Raw genomic sequence first — 19807 nt, 5'->3', positions numbered from 1 at the left:
ATTATAGCAGCCAAGTGGAAAAATTCACTCTAACGTGGATTATATTATTAAACAGCAAAGGTAGGTGTCATATTTTCGGGATTCGGGAAATATGTGATTTGTACCATTTGTTCTGTGGGTTTTTTATGTGGATCGGTGCCACTTAAACGGCTGTAAAGCGAAGGTTTTGGACCTTAATCTGACTGACTACCTGTGTGGTTTGGATCGGGCTGAAGCGTTGCTGCCCTCGGCTGTTCGTAAATTACCTGCTCGGTATCGGAGGGACTCGGCGCTCCGACTGCATGTTAAATGTATTTTATATAATTGTCACATAACAAAAAGCTAAGGAGTTGCCTAAAAATAATTTCATTTTCCGTATAACACAAACGCATCAACACACGTATTGACTCACCTTGTGCCGAATCGCTGCCTTTGTTCTCAGCCTGTTCCTGTTGCAGTGGATTTCCTCCGGCATTATTTTCCTCCAACAAATTATTCCACTGAACGAAGAACGTACAGCTCCTTTTTAACCTCCGTTTTCCCATTTCTGACGCTGGATCTTCAATATTCTCAAGCTTTGAAATACTAGGCAGCTACAAACCGTTTATTAGCTGTAGAGGCTAAGTTTTGGCTACAGTCCGCTGTCGCCTTGATATCAGCAGGAAAATGAAAAAACTAGGCACTGGATGGTCCCGACTAATTACTGGACACAACAGCACACTAAAAAACTTGATTGTTGTACCAGTAGCTCACAGATATTTTAAGTTTTGCGTCTTTTTCATGGTACAGATCTTGCAGCTTTGGCTGAAAATAATAGGAGCAAGCAGGACCCGGAACCAATCTATGTGGCATAAATTCAAACGGAAATACGTCACCACCTCTCGTGGCATATACCCCATTGAAACGCTGAAATCCGACGTGAACGCGGTGAGCTCCATATCGGAAAACAATGTGCAGAAAACGTCTGAAATAGAATTGAGGATAAACGAAATGGAGCAATACCAGCGTAGGTGGAATTTAAGGCTACACGGAGTCCCAGAGGATAAACATGAAAACATCAGAGTCAAAGTTAGCGACATCTGCTGTGCTGTTGTTGAGGAGAACCAGGTAAAGATGAAAGAAAGTATTGACCTCGCTCATCGTCTGGGTCCCTTCAACGACCAGCAGAGGGCGCCGAGAACCACCATGATCCGCTTCCCCAACAGAACATCCCGCGACCTGGTGTGGAAAATGGCCAAGAGCAGCAGCTATCTGAAGGAAAACAGGCTGAGGTTTACAGCGCATCTCACCACAGCTGACAAGGCTCAGCGAGAAAAACTGTGGCCATTAATTGACGCAGCCAGGAAAGGACAAAAGGCCCATTTTGCTGGAGTCTGCGTGATCATTGAGGGAAAAGAAATCAAGTCGCCGCTGTCCCCAACTGGACAGAAAGTCACTCCTGTCCTTATGGACACAACAAGTTCTTCGTAGGCATGATCTCAGGTTCTGCTCAGATGGTCACCTACAAAACCTACACATTTAATATTTGGATCCTTTTCTATCTTCTAATCCTTGAAGGCAGTTTGTCTATTTATTTACATTATCTTAATTCACTCCAAAGTTTAAAAAATAATTGCATGTTTTTTATTGAATTCTGGTTGACTGTGCTTTGCTAAGTGTATTTACTATATTAAGTACAGTCTCTGCTTTGCTGTGCATTTCAGCACTTTTTATATCAATTTGAATTAGCTTCTTCTAAGTCTTAGTGTCTGACATGCTGAGTCAGTGTAGCTCCATTCTATTCATGGTTTAAATTACACCATTCGGGGTCTGAAGGTTGTTTTCTGTGTCCACTTATCCTACATTGTCCCTCTCAATCTTCTCATTAAATGCCAGGGGTTTAAGAAAAAGTGTTAAATGAAAAGCTTTATTTTTACTTGCCAAACTATTTGCTTTTTTCAAGAGTCACATAGTGTAGCAAATGATGCGTCCTTTTGGAAAACTCAATGGGGAAATGAGCTATGGTTTTCTCATGGCTCAGAAAGATCAGCAGGGGTTACTATTTAAAAAAAAAACTTAAATGGTTCTGTTCTACACTTAGGAAGTGATCCTAATGGCCACTATATAATTTTAAGCCTGAATGTCAACAATATTGCCCTTCTTGCCAATGTATATGGATATAATTCAAAACCTGAAAATGATTTTTTACTTGATGGATTAGAAGCTAGCTTTTTACACTGGTTATCAAAATACCCAAATGCTCTGCTTTTAATGGGTGGCGATTTCAACGTTGCTTTGAACAGCTCCCTAGATAGATGGCCTTCAAGTGTTAATACTTCTTTTATTAACTTGTCCTCTTTTATACAAAAATGTAATCTCATAGCTACATGGAGGATAAAAAACCCAGTTTTTAGAGATTATACATTGTCTAATAAGCCTCGCACCTTAATGTCTCGCATAGAATACTGGTTAGTTTCTGATTGCTTAGATAAGAATAACATTACTTCTAAAATATTAATAACACCTTTAACCGATCACAAAGAAATATCGTTGATTGGCTCACTCTGTCCTAACATGGACCTTACCAAGCTCCGCCCAGAAACGTCCCTCGAAAATCCCACGTGGCTGCATGTCTCACAAACAAAGCCTCGCAGTGCTTAGTTTCTATGTAAACATGGCATCTTTCATTTCGACTGACCTCTGCAGAGTATTTCTGAGTCAATTAGTGTAGCATTTCTGCCGGATTTTCAAAAAATATCTGCCACGACAATGGACAGGGGAACCAACAAGTTCATTTCATCTTTTTTGGACGACATCAAGGTGTTTGAGTCACGCTGTGCCTCCAACATTGTGCGCGTCGCAGCTAAATGCTACCGGTCGATGAGGAAAACAGCAGATCCTCAGACCCTCAGCATAAATATAGCTGTGGACAAGATCACTGATACCTATTGTTCTTGCAAGGCTGGGTAAGTCTGGCATTTGTGGTTTTGAGGGTTACTTTTGAATCAGTGATTTCTGTTGTTGGCAAATGTTTGAGTATGTCTTGGCCTAGGCACTGTACTCGGTGCTAGCGTGGCTAACACGATTACAGTTTAGTAAAAAGCCTTTTCAGGTAAAATAAAAAATCTTTAATGTATGTCAGATACGGTACACATTGCATATTGATCTGTTCAGCTAACGTAAGACCGTGTAACAGACAGGCTTCAAGGTGGAGAAGTTGTATCGGTACTGCCATTATGCTGTACTTGGCTGAAAGGTTTTCATAATGGATGTGTTTATTATTGACTTTCTTTTTGTCATTCACTAAACAAAGAAAGCAAAGCAATAATACTTAACCTGCAGACACTCCTTTGTTCTTATTGATCCTACGACGGTTGAGCTGCAAATGTGGTCATGCACAAGCTTTGATCCAAGCAAGGCTTTCCGTTTCAGATTTTCGGTCACGCACGTGGTAGCTGCGCTGTGACGTGAAATGGGCATTAGTCAATGAAACGCGGCCGCTGTGGTAAGGTCCATTACTCCCACATTCAAAAGTTCTTATTGGAAACTTAACAATTCCATCTTAAAAATGTGCTAGTAAGTGATAGTCAAATTATTAATAAACCATTTCTGGAAAAAAGCCTTAATTAATAATTTCTCTAGAAATTGGGAACTTCTTAAATTTGAAGTTACAAAATATTTCAGAGAGTTTAGTGCCTCTATCTAAATCCAGGAGAGACGAAGAAACAAATGTAATATCCAGTGTAGTGACCATTTGTCCCAAAACTTAAATTCAAAAATCAAAAAACTCAAAACTCCAAGGTGATCTAAAGAAAAGGTGAATCCAACTCAAATAGTCACCTGATGCACCGTGGATTCTGGTTTACGCAGCAAAAAGGATCAAAAGTCAAAATATAGTTCTTTGGTTTTATTTTACTGTTCAGGCAAAAAGATACAGGCTTCTGCTTCTGCTCTGATTCCTGTACCTGTTCTCTGACTGACTGATGTGACTGATTGATAGGCTGGTAAAAAACCTTATGACCACCCATGTGCATAATAAGCTACCCAAGACCCACCTATTTATACTGTGATATACCCCCACCCCAGCCTGAAATTAATTTACTAATTAAGTTAATTCCTAATCAAATAATTTATTCTAAACAGCAAATTAAGCAAAAATTCTAATGATAAATCAACTAGGAAATAAACAAATAATAAGAATAAACTAAACAATTTAAATTGTAAGATTTAACCAACCAATAGCTCCTACATTCAGAATAACTGAAATTACTCAAATCTTACCTGAAAATTTATCTGAAAATGACTTAAAGGATTTAGCCATTCAACAAAATAAATTAAGTGAAATATACAGAAGGAAAGCAGAGGGGGCTTTTGTGAGATTGAGAAGGAAATGGCTGGAGGAAGGGGAACAAAATACTGCGTATTTCTTTCAATTAGAAAGAATCTGTGGTCAATTCAATTCAATACAAAAACTTAACATTAACAACTTTATCCCTGATGATCCCCAAACAATATCAAAGTATTGCTCTACTTTTTACAGTGAGTTGTATGAATCACAATACAATAAATCTGAATCTGAAAATTTCTTTACACATCTTAGTGGAACTAAGTCAATTAATGATGACCAAAGGAATATCTGTGATAGACCCTTCTCTCCTGCTGAAGTCCTGTCTGCCATCAAGCACCTAAAACTCAACAAATCTCCAGGAGTTGATGGCCTAACTTCAGAGTTCTACATCACCTTTGCAGAACAACTGGCCCCGTTCCTCCACCGGCTGTTTGCAGAATGTATCGATAACCAAACTCTTCCTCACACTCTGTGTCAAGGCCTTCTGACATTAATTCCCAAACCTAAAAAAGACCCCTTTCTGATTGATAATTGGCGTCCAATCTGCCTTCTTAATAACGACTCTAAAATACTAGCTCCAATTTTTCCGATGAGGATGAAAGGTGTTTTTAACCCTCTGATGTGTAAGTGGGTCCTTTTTGACCCGGTGAGGTCATCTTTTTGCAATATCTTTGTAATGAAAAGTTTTCATCACTTCATATTCCAGGTATTCCTCAAGAAACATGTTACTGATATCATGCAATTCAAATTTTTAATTTATCTTTTATACATTTTAAGAAATAGCATGTTTTATGTTATTACCCCATTCTTCCGTGAGTGGGTCCAAAATGACCCGCATTCATTTCCTATGGAATTTAATGGGAATCTTTGTTTCTTACTAACTGTGAATGTCAGGAAAACATTTTTTTGTGAACCAAACACACTGAGACCTAAGTGTCATCCCTGAATAATATTGTTTTACACAGCAAGAACTCTTACATATAAGTATTATCTTTATTTTTTATCTCACAAATGTGTTTGTGTGTGTCAATCATGAGTACTGTGACAGTGTTATTGTCACGAATCAACATATTAGCCTTCTTCAAAGTTAGCTAACACTAGTTATCTAACCAACTAGCTAACATTACCACCTATACTTTATTGTGCATGTGTATTATTTGTGTGTGTGTGTGTGTGTGTGTTTGTGTGTGTATCTGACACCCTGAATGAGAAAACCAAGAGATTGTGTTGAATGACATACAAACCTGTTGATCAATGTGTTCAAGGCTCTTTCTTTTATCATCTCAATAAATAAAATAAAAATTCATAGCTATAGAAATAAATGCATAAATAAATGAGCCAGAAAAGTATAGAATGCCTTCTTTGGGTTGGGGAGGATGTCCTGCCTCAAGTGGAGGAGTTCAAGTATTTCAGGATCTTGTTCACCAAAGAGGGAAAAATGGAGGAGCAGATCGACAGGCGGATTGGTGCAGCGTCTGCAGTGAAGCAGGTGCTGTACCCATCTGTCATGGTGAAGAGAGAGCTGAACCAAAAAGTGAAGCTCTTGATTTACCGGTTGATCCAAGTTTCTACCCTCGTCTTTGGTTATGAGCTCTGGGTCATGACCGAAAGAACGAGATCACGGATACAAGCTGCCAAAATTAGTTTTCCCTGTAGGGTGTCTGGGCTAGAGATACGATGAGAAGGACAGATATCCAGGAGTGACTCAGAGTAGAGCTGCTGCTTCTTCATGTCGAGAGGAGCCAGTTGAGGTGAGTCAGCATCTGGTCAGGGTGGCTTTTAGAGCTGCAACATGTTCTCTAGGGTTTTGCCTTTGTTTTGATACCAAAACAATTAAAATAAACTCTGTAGTTCTTGAGATACATTCAATTCATTTTGGGCATGTTATTTTCAGCCATATTGCTCAAAAGGAGGCCATGTTCCGGAGAGGTTAAAGAAATTTGATTTTGGCTCTTACTTTTGTGCTGCAATCAAAACCATGTATAAAAATGCTAATTGTTCAATCAAGCTTTATACTGGTACGTCTCCCAGGTTTGATCTAAAGCGAGGTGTCAGGCCAGGTTGCCCGGTGACCCCATACCTCTTTTTGATCTGCTCTCAATTACTTTCAGATTTCATTCAAATCAACCATTTGAAAAGTATCTCTATTGCTGATAAAAAGATTATTAGTCAACTAGCCGACGATACCACTTTATTTTTAAAGAATGCTTCTCAGGTTTCTTTAGCAATTTATATAGTTGAGAAATTTATATATAAATAAAACATTTAAAGAACTTAAATACTTAAAAGTGGAAAGGGGGAGTCTTTTGGGTGATGACTGTTTTATTGTCACAGTGTTTGTCTATAAAAATGTAGTCTTGGATAAACAGTGAGTAAAGCCGTGGTACTGAGGCTGCATAAAATAATGAACCTTGTATTGTGTTAATCAAAGCCTGAGGGATTGCTTTAATTACAGCTTGAAATTCTTTTTAAGTGCAGGTAAAATTATATTTATGCTGGAATTCTTCAAAGTTCAAAATGTTCCCTCTGTCATCCATGAGATGTTGAACAGACTAAATGCCTTTTGCCATCCATTCTTCAAAATAAAAGGATTTTTTCTTTATTAAGATGCATCTATTATTCCAAATAGGGGTGTTATGAGGTTATGCTTATAGATTAATTTCCAATATTGAAGGACTTGTTGGTGAAATTCAACTGGAAGTTTATTAATTTCGAAGTCAATTTTACCCCACCAAAGTCTAAAAAGATTTTAGCAGGGAGGCAGTTGAGAAACGATATGAAATGAGAAAAAAGCAATTCATTAACTGATTAAGTCGTGTTTTAGATTGTTCTTGGAAAAACTAATCAGTCACGGCTGATTAGTGGGTGAACTCACAGCTGCACAGTGAACCCATTGATTTTTTTTTTTACAGCCGACAGCAGCTCCCCTCTCTTGCAGGTACTGCGTACCCCGCTAAATCTTTTAGGGGTACGCAGTACCCTGCAGTACCCCCTTACTTTCACCCCTGGTCACTGCCCTTCCATATGTAATGCTATGGCAGGCCCCAATTAATTCATGATGGGCTTCACTAAAAAAAGGAACATGACATTAAATCATAAATATGTCTACTTGTAAAATGAAATCAATACATTTAGCATAGCTCAAATTAATTCTATATTAAATTATTGCTATTTCCATTTTGAGAAATAGCATATTAAAAAATTATTAAAAATTTTAGGAGTTATTTATTGTAACTCTCTTCACTCCATTAAATATTTGCATTTGTTCTGGTGGTTAATTTTTTTTATTTTTTTATTCCTTTATCTCAACACAAAAATAAATATTGAATGTTGCCAAAATATGAAAGGAATCCAAATTTACACAACATAAACATGGAAAGTTGAACATGTTTAATGAGTTTCTGCCAATTTTGAGCATAAAAGGTCGCAATGTACAAATAAGAAAAAATTACTTTAAAACCTGGATTTTTAATGTTACTTTAATCTGTTCATATTCTATATTCATTATAACAGCAGCTCACATCTCCATTCATTTCTAACAAATTTATGCAACATTTAATTGCACAAATTTGCATAAACTGTACAAAATATCTCAGTCTGGGTATTTTGAATTTAATGTAGATGCCATAAAAACAGGGTTTATGCTCCAGTTACAACTTAAAAAATACAAAAGACATATCAATACATCATTGGGCAGTTTTGTCCAATGCTCCTTTCTTAAACGTTTTTATTTTAAGACAAAACGACAAGCTGGTTCTGTCAGACGTACTTGTACACGGCTTTTTCCTGGAGCGTCTGGATCTCTAACTTCACCGGACATTTATAGAAGTGGGACAGCAGTGACTCTGTATATCCGATGAAAAAGTAAAACTTCTGAGGCGGCATCTTCTGCAGCATCAGTGCGCACACGATAAGCACGTTTCCACGGCGCTTGATCACCACCTCGTTGGCCAGGCAACCGTGGAAGGTCCCGAACATGAACCTCCGGATGAAGACATCCTCCACGGTCCGCTCCGCCGCACCCTGCTCTCCCTTCAGGTTACCTGCCAGAGCCAAATATATGAGATCAGCAAAAAGAAAAAGTGCTATACTGTGCTAAGCTAATGCTATAAAGAGCCATGTATGGATGGAAGGAAATTTTTTTCTTTTTTTTTTTGCTCCTCCTGAAACAGTTTATATTTGGTGGCTTACCTTAAAATTTTATCTGCAACAAATTAAAGTGTGTAAATGTTTGAAAATTAAAAATGACATACAAATATTTTAAAAAGCTGCTAGTCTTTGATAGTCTAGCAATAACTGAAAATTGAGATCATCGACACCTTGTATAGATTTAGTTATCTTATTAAACTATCTAAAATGGAAGTTTTACAGTTTACATTTTTTATAACCCCTTTAATCTGGAAACTGTGGCTTCTAGTTGCCTCTAGAGGGCAGAGTATTTGTCAAATGGGATTTTCTCACAGTCCACTTGGTCTGCTGTAAATAAATGAGTTCATGACTCCAGTAATTAGTATCTGTCTGCAGGGTGTCACTTGGAGCTATTTTTTAATCTGTCATATTTCATATAAGTCAACAGTCTTGACAGGACCAGAAACAAAATAAATGATATCAAAGTTTTCATAAGATAAAACAACATTAAATCAAATCATATGAGATATTTGCTCATTTTATGCTATTTATCTCCATAAGTGCTGAAAATGAATAACTACCAAGACCATAAACTGATAAAATATGATTTTATAACCTGGAAACTAAATGGAAGGAGGAAGAGACCTAATGGTAATGTGAGGGTTTGAAAATGGGCTTTGAATTGGCTAAAAGACGTCATTTCAGGAATATAACATGGCAGAACTGATGTTAATATGCATCTCAGTATGTTTAGTTTGTGGATTTGTGCTGTGAAGCTGTGTTTGGCCTTTCTTTGGTTGTCCTTACTGGCGTGCTGAGACAGCCATCCTTTGCGGTGAGCAATCTGATGAGGATGAAGCGCTTGCTCATACGTCAGTGGCTTGTCTCCTTTGCCAATTCGGATCCGAGCCGCTCGGTTCTACAAAATGACAGGAGAGGGAGATGAGACGGAAAACAGCAAATGTTCAAAGAGTTATATCAGCACAACCTCCTTCAGTGAACACGCCTTAGTCACAACCGATGAGAAAAACAAGAAATGACGGGTACTGAATTGTAGGTAACATAACCCAGTTGGGTTTTTAACAAAAGCATTTCATTATGACTGCAGAAAATGTTGTAAAGTTTTTAAAACAAACAGAGCAAAAGAGTTGTAATATCTTCCAATAGCTTAAAAGGAACCTAAAGCAACAGGATGCATGTTTACCTTGCAGCACACTGCTGTTGCATGGAAGCTTCTGCTTTCGAAGGAATTGTACAGCGCCCTAGATCGGGCCAAGGCAGTCTGAAAAAAATGGAAGAATGTCATGGAAACAAAACCAAAATCCATGATGAGTCTAGACTGTTCAGATGATGTTTGGAGGAAGTTTCAGGAAACAAAATCACATTCATAGCAAATTACAACATCCAGACAAGCTAAAGACTTGTCTATATAATATAATATAATATAATATAATATAATATAATATAATATAATATAATATAATAGTCTTAGTTTAAAACAAATTGTAAAGGAAGTTTTTAACCACAAAGAGAATTATTTATTAACTTATATACTGTACTAAATTGGGATAACTGACATGATTAACGATTTTACAGTGATTATTATTGGAGATATTTACAGAAACATACGGATTTATTTATTTCTCCGCCCATTCGCAATTTTATTTTTTATTTCAATGGCTAACGACAGAAAAAAAAATACATCTTTTTTTCCATTTTGAAAAAAAAGACGTACTCAAAAGCTAAATACTTTTTTAACAATAAAGTTATAAAGCTATGAGGTAACACTGAGTTTAGATAGGCACACATTAAACTTACTAAAAGGTAATTATCAACAGAAATAATGTTTTAATATTCAAACATTTCACTTTCAATCAATTTCTTACCAGCAGCCTCGCGCTCCCTGTGAAACTCAAGGACGCGGCCATGTTTCCCTCCCGTTAAAATGTGAACAAACCGTCAAATAAAGGGAAATACACTATTTCCTCACTCCGGAACAGTTACTCAGATATGGTGGAATCGATTTTTGGACGCTGCGATTATTACAGCTTGTGAAAGATTGCCTAAATATTAATTCTTGCTGAAAGCTGCAATGCCAACCTGGAGCTGGAACTGGAACTCACGCTGTGGTTATAGGTTTCCACCGGCCCCAAGATAGCATGTACCCACCGGAAATGCACAAATAAAGCAGGTTAAAAACTGTTACCAAAGTATACATTTTTATTAACAGTAAAAATGAGAACAAAATGAAAAATAATTTACGAGGTTTAAAAGTTTTTCTCAAAAATATGTTTTGCTATTGATAAAAATAAAATAAACACAGATTTGTCATTACTTTTTATGTCTGTTGGAATATTCATTGTACTGTTTGTTGTTACTATGTTGATTTTGTTGTTTCCATTAATAATGTTGGATGTTCCCAACATAAATTAAAACGTAAGAAATTGATCGTACCAACTGCATTTGAACTCCACTGAACAAGTAATCAATTCAATTGTTTTTAAATCTACGTTTGTCCAATTGTAGTTTTAACTTTTTTTTTAAATTCACCTAATTCATAGTCATTCGGGAAAATATCAAAATGAGTGCATGAAGTGTACCTACGTAGGGCACAGATGAAGCAAAAACGCACCATAATATTTATGGAATGAGTCAACTGCAGAAAATATGAACTACTTATTAATTTAAATAAGTGAGCAAAAATAAATACAAAAATGTATTTATTTTTTTTATGTGTTTAATTGTGTCCAATCATAGAAAAGCATTACTTCTTAAGTAAAGTAAAAAAAAAACTACAATGTAAAAATAAAATGACATGAAACTTAAGTACAGTATTGTTCTTAGCACGCTTATTGATCAGATTCTAGTACTGATTGGTATTGATATTTTCAATATTTTTGCATCGATCTGCCCACCTCTACAGATTAGACTCGCTGCTTTTCACACATCTTTTTAAAGCTGTATCAGCTGTAGCTCCCCCTGACCCAGTTGTCTTCAGTCTAACATACAGTCTCAGTATGTTTCCACATCCTGGAACAGCAATCACTATCAGCTCATGGGGCATAGTGAACTTTTATTTTGAAACCCAATAACCGGAACAAGGTGTATTGTTCTGGAAAGAGGAAAACATTCGTAAAGAAAGCTCAACTCGTCCTGCTTATTCTCAAACTTCTCTGTCCTGACGGTGTTTGGCTGTCGGACTGAATAGTCCTCAGGTTTGTTGACAGACGGAATCATTAGACGGTGGGATGGCGTCGCCGCTAGAGATGACAGAGATGTACGACAACGCTCTGCTGGGGATCCTCCAGCACGTTGGGAACATTCAGGACTTTCTGCAGATCTACTTTGGCTTTTTGTACCGAAAGACGGACTTTTACCGGCTGCTGTCTGGTCCTAACGACAGGATGGGTTTCCCTCCAGGAGTGGCGGAGAAGATGGTGCTCAAGGTGAAGATTTGTCAACCTGTTTAGCTGGTTGGGGTACACTGGCGCCGTGACCACAGCCACCTGGAAAACTGTCACTTAATCTGAATTTTACATCTTTAAACCCAAATTACATTCTGTAATTAAAAAAAAAAATTTTCCATTGATTATTAAAATTTTGGTAAAATCGTGCAAATAATTCACATTTTAGACAAGTTAATACATTACATCAACATTAATGAATAATGTTTACAGGTAAATGTTTATTTATTTAAACTGTACTTGCAGGCCGAGTCAGTCCTTGAACTTGAATTCTTATTTTTTTTACACTTTGGGATTTTACATCTTTCTTCTGCTGCAGTTCCACCCAATTTCAGTTCAAATCTCGCTTCACAGACACTTTGGAATTTCTCCCATTCACCTGGATTTCTCCGGTAGAATTTCTACTTGGCCAATCAGTGAACAGAGGGAGAAGTAGTGAATGATGACATCGATTTTCTGCGCTGTTTGAGAATTGTAGTCTGCCTGAAATTTTGATTAGGACCTTGCTGCAGCAAACAGAAAGGGTAGGGGACGGATCACTGTCAGTCTCATACTTTATTTGGAAATGGAACCATTGCACTCCGGAAGTGAAGGGGAACGCTATTTCCTATTTTATCCACGGTCTCCCGTTTTTATTTTCTTTTGAATCTGTGATATATCTTCATATTTAGGAAGGATTTTTACTCTCAGCATGTATTTGAATTTCTCTCTTTTATTTACTTCAGCGCAGCTCACAGTTTTTAACAAATTCTGTAGCTTTTGGTGTACTTTTAAATCTGCTCCTTAGTCGCATCTTTTCGGGTCTGCTACTGCCTCTAGTGGCGTGGGGGTGGTAACACAACTAATATAATTACGTTACTATTCAGAATACCATTAAGTCTTTATTATTTAATATTAATTCTGGCATTACTGGAACCGAAAAATATAAATTCCCTCACAAAACACCATACCTTTTAATTTTCTTAAGGAGCTAATTAAATGACATAAATATATATATATTTGTAATGTTTAAAGGTCTCGTCTATGTCATTTTAATTAGCTCTGATGGTGTTTTGTTAGAGAATAATGAAATGGGAGACCATGGATAAAATAGGAAATAGCGCCCCCTTCACTTCCGGAGTGTAATGGTCACGTTTCCAAATAAGGTATGACGCTGACAGTGGTCCATCCTTTCTGTTTGCTGCAGTGAGGCGTACTTGGAAATTTTAGCAATGGCAGCAGAGGGAGTGAACCGTAGCCATTCAGTCCATATTGGCCACACTTTAAATATGGAATTAACATTAACACCTTGTTCACTTTCTCTTTGCTCGGGAGGACGGCTTTTTGTAGCACAGACTATTAGGATTTTATGCAATAGACTAATAAAAAGTGCATAATTGTGAAGTGAAAGGATTGAACATGTATCTATATTTATCTCTCATTTCCAAACACTTTCTGCTGTCAGTAACTCTGCGTTTCGCAAAATCTTCATCACTATTTCTACCTTTAATCAGGCCATATGCTCTGATTTTTCATCCTCTCCAGACATTCGGGTTGTTTGAGAAGCTGGCTGAACACGACAGAGAGAGAGCGCTGAGCGACCAGCGAAAGAAGGAGGAGAGCTCGCGTGCTCCCCCTGCTGCCCAGGAGGTGGAGGTGTCCTCTGAGCTCTGCCAGGCCACCGAGGAGAAGAGCGGCGCGGAGCCATCGCGGACTGAGAGCGCTTCCTCTGACGCGGGCCAAGTTTCCGCTCCTGCAGCTTCTGAAGATTCTGGGATAACGCAAGCTGCCAGCAGCGGACCAGGAGGTGAGGGGGATCAGGCAGTGGCTAACCGTACAGCAGCAGCAGAAGACAGGTGAGTGCCCACCATGTTCCGGTGTTCTGAGGGTTCCCAAACTTTGCCATGCCATGGCCCCACAAAGAACTTAAAAGCTGTTTGAAAAACCGACAGGCAATGCAACAAAATATGTAGAGTTGCACAGCAGAATTACACAAATGGTAAAATATTTATTTTTCTATAAATATTAAAAAGATAATAATTTACTAATGCAACTGGTGAATATGTTTTGTAATCTGATTTTCTACAACATGGCCAAAGAAACTCTAAAGGAATGTTGAAGCTAAATCTCCTAGCAGAGCTCGAGTTTCTTAAATTGTCTTATGCTGCCCTCAAGTGGTAGCAACATGCTATAACAGATAAAAATGCCTTTTGAGGAAGGCAGACAAAATGTGTTCAAAAGCTAACTGTTCAATCTTAGCTTAAAAAAGACGGTGCTGCATGAAATGTTTAGGTGCATTATTTTGTTTCAGACCTCAAAATGAGTTCCAGTCAAACCCGGACAGTTACAACGGAGCCGTGCGTGAAAACTACAGCTGGTCCCAGGACTACACCGACTTGGAGGTCCGCGTGTTCGTCCCCAAGACGGTGGTGAAGGGCAGACAGGTGAGCTGAGCTCATTCAACCTCCTGAAATGACCGGACTCTTCCGTTGTCATTGGCGCTAACCGCTAACCGCTGTCCACTGCCGTCCTTCAGGTCAGCGTTGGCCTGCAGAGCGGCGGCCTGCGAGTGAGCGTGAGGGACGGACTGGAGGAGAAAACGCTGATGGAGGGAGAGTTCACGCATAAGATCAACACCGAAGACTCTCTGTGGAGTTTGGAGCCTGGGAAGTGCGTGCTGGTGAGTGCGGCGTTCGCAAGAGTCTGACGCCGCTGCGCGTCAGAGTCAGGCTAACCGGCAGGTGTACCCCGCCGCAGCTTTCTCTCAACAAGACGTCTGAGGTCTGGTGGAACTCGGTGCTGAAAGGCGAAAAGGAGATCGACATCAACCAGATCAACCGCGAGCGCTCCATGGCAACGGTCGACGAGGAAGAGCACGCCGTTCTGGACAGGCTGACGTTCGACTATCACCAGAAGCAGCAGGGGAAACCACAGAGTCACGAAATGGTGAGGAACATCAACACATGTTGTAATAGCCGCGTTTTCGTTAACCATTGCATTGTGCAAATTGAAATTCTGAAAATAAATGTCCTTAATGGAAGCGCACCAATTTCAAAAAAACGTAACTTTTTTTGATTCAAAAATTTTCCACTGGGATGAGGTTTATTTATCAAAATAAATGTATTTCACAAAACTGCAACTGCATCACGTGAGTCACATGACCAACGGCTGATGTTACTACTGGCGAAAATGACAGAGAAGACGACAGCAAGTAGAAGGAGCATGATGGCTTGTTTCTGTTTCTGTTGGACAAAGTGCAGCTGCCTCCACCAGAGCTCTCAACATCACACTTCATAAAAACGTTGTGTGTCATTCTAACATGTTGAATCCATAACTCCTCTGTAAAATCATCGTCTACAATTTCCACAAAATGCAACACGCTCCCAACTAGGCGGGTTTGTTGCTCCAAAACCTGAATAAGACGCCGGCGTCTCCTCTGATTGACTGATAAATGACGATTACTAGCATCATGGCTGAGTTATGAATAAATCTGATCCAACTGTCGCTGCTAGGATTTTAAATTACTTAAATAGTTGGAACAACGGTTTCTGTCGCAGTTTTGCAAAATGCACCAATTTCAATTTACCTCATCTTAGTGCAAATACTTTTGATCTAACATTTTTATTTTCGATTCATGCAATTTTATAGTCCATTGAAAAGCAGCTAAACACATGAATGCTGAGGTTAAACAGATAAAGCGGACTTCAACTCGACATCAGGTCTTCAGGGTAACATCTGCTTGTCTTTTGGCTCCTAGAAAGTGCATGAGATGCTGAAGAAAGGCTGGGACGCAGAGGGCTCACCTTTCAAGGGCCAGGAGTTCGACCCGTCCATGTTTGACATCCCGCCCAGCGCCGTGCAGTTCTGAGAGGCAGCTCGGACCGGGCCAGAGACGAACCGACTCGATTTTATCTACAGGACGCATTGCAGGACGGTCAGACGTTGCACATAGAGGATCGAATAAGACGGGTGGAAGGAAAATAACGACAGAGGCGCATCCTGATGCCAAACACCAGGTTGATGTTTGGCAGAGTGAACGACTTTCTTTATTCGGTTATTATTTATTGAGATTCGTTGTGCCTACTTCTTTATTTTCTGGTTTGATTTTGTCGAACCAGCTCCCCCTGTTGGTAAACATCTGTACAACAGGTTTCCTGCTAAAGTCTCAACCAAAGTTTCGGGAGATTCAACCCAATCCTGCTGCAAATATCTGCTTTTATCAGTGGAACCGATGTTGGAAATTGTCATGGAGATAAAGGTTTTTTCTGTCGCAATTCATCATTTTCTGTCTAATTTTAAAAGTCAAAGAAAGACACTGACAGACATTTCAGCAAAGCGATGGCCTGATGGGATGATTGTTTATGGGTTAGTGCTTTTCAAATGATTTGTTGAATAAAGACATGTTAAATATGAAAAAAAAACCTTAAATCTTGACTTTTTATTTTTCAATTTAAAAAAGATTTTAATGAAGTTTCCAGAGGTCACCAAACATCAGCCCTCTGCTAATTCATAAAATCGAATGAAATTGATATAAATCCATTTTTGTTTGTGCAGCAGGAGATTTTTGTGTCACATTTGGCACCAAATGTATTTGATTCTGTAAATGTTTGGCCGGGGGTTTGTCCACATTTAATGACCTCTGTAAACCTTCACTAATAGATTTGAATCTAGTGGGAAGGGCCAACTCCAAACTTCATCCAGGTGCTGAAGAGCAGCAGCTTCTTAAAGCTGGTTATGTGTTAAAGATACATATCAATTTGCGATTTTTGATATTGCATTTTTACAACAACTGAACGTAACAACAGTTTGTGCTATAAAATGGCACCATGTGTCAGGAACAAACATAACACTGTCTGTCCTCTTCAAACTGACACAATGAAGCAGAAAGTTCCTGGAGAATCTGGAGATTCTCTGGTGAACTCAGGATTTTCCTCGCTGAAACCTAAAAATAGATCCTGCATCAGCCTCGCTGCAATGATGCGAAATCACCATCATCCAGAGAGTTCTGGATTCAGCCCGATGTATCATGAATGTAACCAGATCGGCTCCTAACGCCCCCGTCCCCTCCCTCCTCCGTGGTTTCCACGCTTTCCCCTCGTGTTTTCACTTTCTTTCCTCCCTCTCCGGAGGATCACGTCATGTGTTGAGCGTCTCCTCTCGGTATTTAAAGCGTCCGCGCTGCTGCTCGCCTTTGCGGAGCAGAGAGAGCCGGGGACCGTGAGAGCGCACCGGGCTGCAGCTCAACCACTCAGCCGTCCGGAGCGCCGCGGTGGGCGGAGACTGAAGCCCCCTCCACCCACCAAACAAAAAAAGAAAAAAAAAAAAGAGGTCCGCAGCCAGAGCATTTCGGGACTCCCCTCCCTCACACTCACACTTACAAACACACACACTTACACACACACACACACACACACACACACACAGGCATCCAGTCCGTCCGAGGAGCAAGGCATCATGGCCACCACCACTTGTACGCGCTTTACAGATGAGTACCAGCTCTACGAGGAGCTCGGCAAGTAAGTCCGCGTTCGGGTCGTTGTGTGTGTCCTGCATGCCCGCCTGCATGACCCTGTCCTGTCCTGGCCGCGGCGTGAGGGATGGAGGTCTGGAGATCCCCCCCCTCTTCCCCCTCCACCTCCTCCTCCCGCTAATTTGCAGGGTTGGTCCCAGAATGTTCTAAAAAACTCCTAATTTATTATTATTTCTGCCTTTGGACTTTAAACCGCAGAAGAAATTCTAGGAGAGACATCAAATGTGCCCGAGGAAGCAAGAATGACTCCTGGGCATCCCCTCTTCCTCCTCCTCCTCTTCCTCCTCATGCCCAGAGGCTAATTAGGGACAAACAGGCCTGATAGAGGGGAAAAAAAGCTTCATGTGTTGGAAGTCAAAGCGATGCTGCTGCTGTAATGATCTGCTGGGAGTCTAATGAGCTGTGCCTTGTGGTTTTATTTTATTTATTTGTTTTTTGGAACATGTGTCTGCAGACAAAACGAGTCTGAAGAGGGCGATGGGCGCCTCAGTGGGCAGATGCGAAGTGGACTCAGTGTCTCTGTCAGGCTGTGCGTGGGTAGAGAGGATCTCTCTGCAATGTCTGCCTCGCAGGAACATTTATTCCACAGCAGGAAAAAAAAACACAGAGAGAAGGAAGGAAGGAAGTTGAGATCTCTGTTTTATTAAACCCTAAATGATTAGTTTAGCGGTTTTTTGTTTATGGTGGCTGTGAACAGTCACACGAGGAAAGATGAGTTTGAAACGAAAGGATCTGCTTCAGAGGCTGCAGCTGCTGCTGCTGACTGCAGATCCTCACTGCCACTTTGCTTGTGTTTGGTTTTATTAAGGTCTCCCTCTCTGAGGTGAATCTCTCTCCAGGACTTGACTTTTGTTTCTTTGACTCCAAACTTTTCCTCATTTTGTCATATTCCAGTCCCAAACTCCAAATGTATTATTATATATCTGGATTTTAAATGGCAAACTAACACAGAGCTGTTGGTGGGAGATATGGACTCGGAAGTTTTATCGCAATGTGTTTTTGCGGTTCTATTGTGATAATGAGAAAAGTAACGATTTATTATTACTTTTTTAGGTGACTGCATGGCGCAGCCATTGTATATGACAAACAGTGGAGAAAATAGTAAAACAGGTAATTTCGACAATGACAATTTCTGTTGGGTTTTAAACATCATTAATTGTAATTTATAATGACAACAGCGAATGTGAAATTTATCACGATAAACGATAAATGACACAATATGATACAATATGACACGATGTGACAAATTCCCATCCCTACACTGAGCGTAATTGTGAGATGGGAGGAAATAAATGACTTTTTTAAATTAATAAAAAAATTTTTTAACCAAAAATAAAAAATGAAAATCTTAAAAGTGTAGTGTGCATTTGTATTCCAACCTTCTGAGTCAATACTCAGTAATATTTTGGCAGTGTGACTCTATGAGAGTCGTACATTAAGAAACTGACATGTTTGTTCGTTGTACTTTCTGAAATGGCTCAGGCTCTGTCAGATTAGAGGGTGTCTGTAAATTGGACTTAGCTCTGGACTTTGACTGGGCCATGCTTGGATCTAAACAGGAGCTTTATGGGGCTTGTTGTGTATTGTCTGTCTGTTTTCCCGTCAGCTGACTGGATTTCCTGGCCCTGCTGAAGGAAAGCATCCCCACAGAATAATGCTGCCACCACCACGTGTTGCACTGGAGATAAATGTTTTCCTCTTATGGTTAGATGGCAAAAAATAATGCTGTAGTCGATGTTTTACTGTAATTTTTTTTAAGTCAAGGAAAATGTATTTTTTTCCTAAAATGAAAATGAAAACAATCAATGAAATGAAAGCATGAATGTAAGACGTGCAAATTGCTGTTTTCTCAGATTAATTTATTCACAACTTCATATCAAAGTAATAGTTTTTGTTTTATAGCTTATGAATTTTTACTGTCACAATTTTACTGTTTATCGGTGTTAAAAGGCCGTTATTTTACAGTGTATTTTGAATTAAAGTTAGAAGCTTTTACTGCCACCTTCTGGTGATAACAACCCATTACATCAAGATGATGCAAAAAAAAAAAAGAATTTTGAAAACCAACTTAGGAAAACATAAATTTCTCTAGAATGTTTGAAGTCTTTTATTTAGTTGTTTCTGCACCATCTGCTAAATGCACAAACACTAAGGCAGCATGTCAGAAATGCTTCAGATGCATAATTTAGTCCTGTTATCATAAGGCTTCACATTTGAAGATGAGATGTGATACTTATTAATAATCACACAGACACTTTTTAAACTTCTGCCAAAAAAAAAAAAAAAGAAACTCGGAAATTTCAAAATTTTTTTTATTTTTTATCTATATAGAACATTCCTGAGATTTTTTGGCAGAAATTCCTTCCTTCCTTCCTTCCTTCCTTCCTTCCTTCCTTCCTT

General features: G+C 39.2%; 3 protein-coding genes across 5 annotated transcripts in view; 2 read left to right on the top strand and 1 right to left on the bottom strand.

Annotated features, from left to right (window-relative positions):
• Positions 1 to 7675: 7675 nt before the first annotated feature.
• On the bottom strand, positions 7676 to 10591 carry mrps24 (mitochondrial ribosomal protein S24). The gene is made up of 4 exons (XM_008423246.2): positions 10321 to 10591; positions 9639 to 9716; positions 9242 to 9353; positions 7676 to 8349 (listed from the first exon to the last, which is right to left on the bottom strand). The coding sequence occupies exons 1-4, from the start codon at positions 10360 to 10362 to the stop codon at positions 8066 to 8068; spliced, it is 516 nt and encodes a 171-aa protein (XP_008421468.1). The 5' UTR covers positions 10363 to 10591; the 3' UTR covers positions 7676 to 8065.
• Positions 10592 to 11522: 931 nt separating this feature from the next.
• Positions 11523 to 16285, top strand: nudcd3 (NudC domain containing 3). Its single transcript, XM_008423245.2, has 6 exons — positions 11523 to 11880; positions 13423 to 13733; positions 14189 to 14321; positions 14414 to 14557; positions 14635 to 14823; positions 15635 to 16285. The coding sequence occupies exons 1-6, from the start codon at positions 11683 to 11685 to the stop codon at positions 15743 to 15745; spliced, it is 1086 nt and encodes a 361-aa protein (XP_008421467.1). The 5' UTR covers positions 11523 to 11682; the 3' UTR covers positions 15746 to 16285.
• Positions 16286 to 17055: 770 nt separating this feature from the next.
• The window catches only part of camk2b2 (calcium/calmodulin-dependent protein kinase (CaM kinase) II beta 2), a 49013-nt gene continuing 46261 nt past the window's right edge, over positions 17056 to 19807 (top strand). For 2 of the 3 annotated variants that reach the window (XM_008423241.2, XM_008423238.2), the window contains exon 1: positions 17057 to 17393. In XM_008423241.2, coding sequence (XP_008421463.1) covers positions 17332 to 17393 — 62 coding nt within the window. In that variant the 5' untranslated portion in view covers positions 17057 to 17331. Of the gene's footprint in view, positions 17394 to 19807 lie in introns of all 3 variants that reach the window. The other variant, XM_008423239.2, reaches the window with a different exon arrangement.

Source organism: Poecilia reticulata, linkage group LG12, assembly GCF_000633615.1.
Source record: "Poecilia reticulata strain Guanapo linkage group LG12, Guppy_female_1.0+MT, whole genome shotgun sequence".
In the NCBI taxonomy this organism is placed as follows: domain Eukaryota; kingdom Metazoa; phylum Chordata; class Actinopteri; order Cyprinodontiformes; family Poeciliidae; genus Poecilia; species Poecilia reticulata.
Note: the sequence above shows the minus strand (reverse complement) of the source record. Positions and strands in the feature narration are given on the sequence as shown.

Bases quoted from the DNA above. Each gene is read 5' to 3' on its own strand.
- mrps24 (XM_008423246.2), bottom strand. From the start codon at position 10,362: ATGGCCGCGTCCTTGAGTTTCACAGGGAGCGCGAGGCTGCTG. The intron at 9,717-10,320 runs GTAAGAAATTGA...CATTTTTTTCAG, and splicing joins CAGGGAGCGCGAGGCTGCTG to ACTGCCTTGGCCCGATCTAG. The intron at 9,354-9,638 runs GTAAACATGCAT...GTCATTTTGTAG, and splicing joins CAACAGCAGTGTGCTGCAAG to AACCGAGCGGCTCGGATCCG.
- nudcd3 (XM_008423245.2), top strand. From the start codon at position 11,683: ATGGCGTCGCCGCTAGAGATGACAGAGATGTACGACAACGCTCTGCTG. The intron at 11,881-13,422 runs GTGAAGATTTGT...CATCCTCTCCAG, and splicing joins CGGAGAAGATGGTGCTCAAG to ACATTCGGGTTGTTTGAGAA. The intron at 14,558-14,634 runs GTGAGTGCGGCG...ACCCCGCCGCAG, and splicing joins AGCCTGGGAAGTGCGTGCTG to CTTTCTCTCAACAAGACGTC.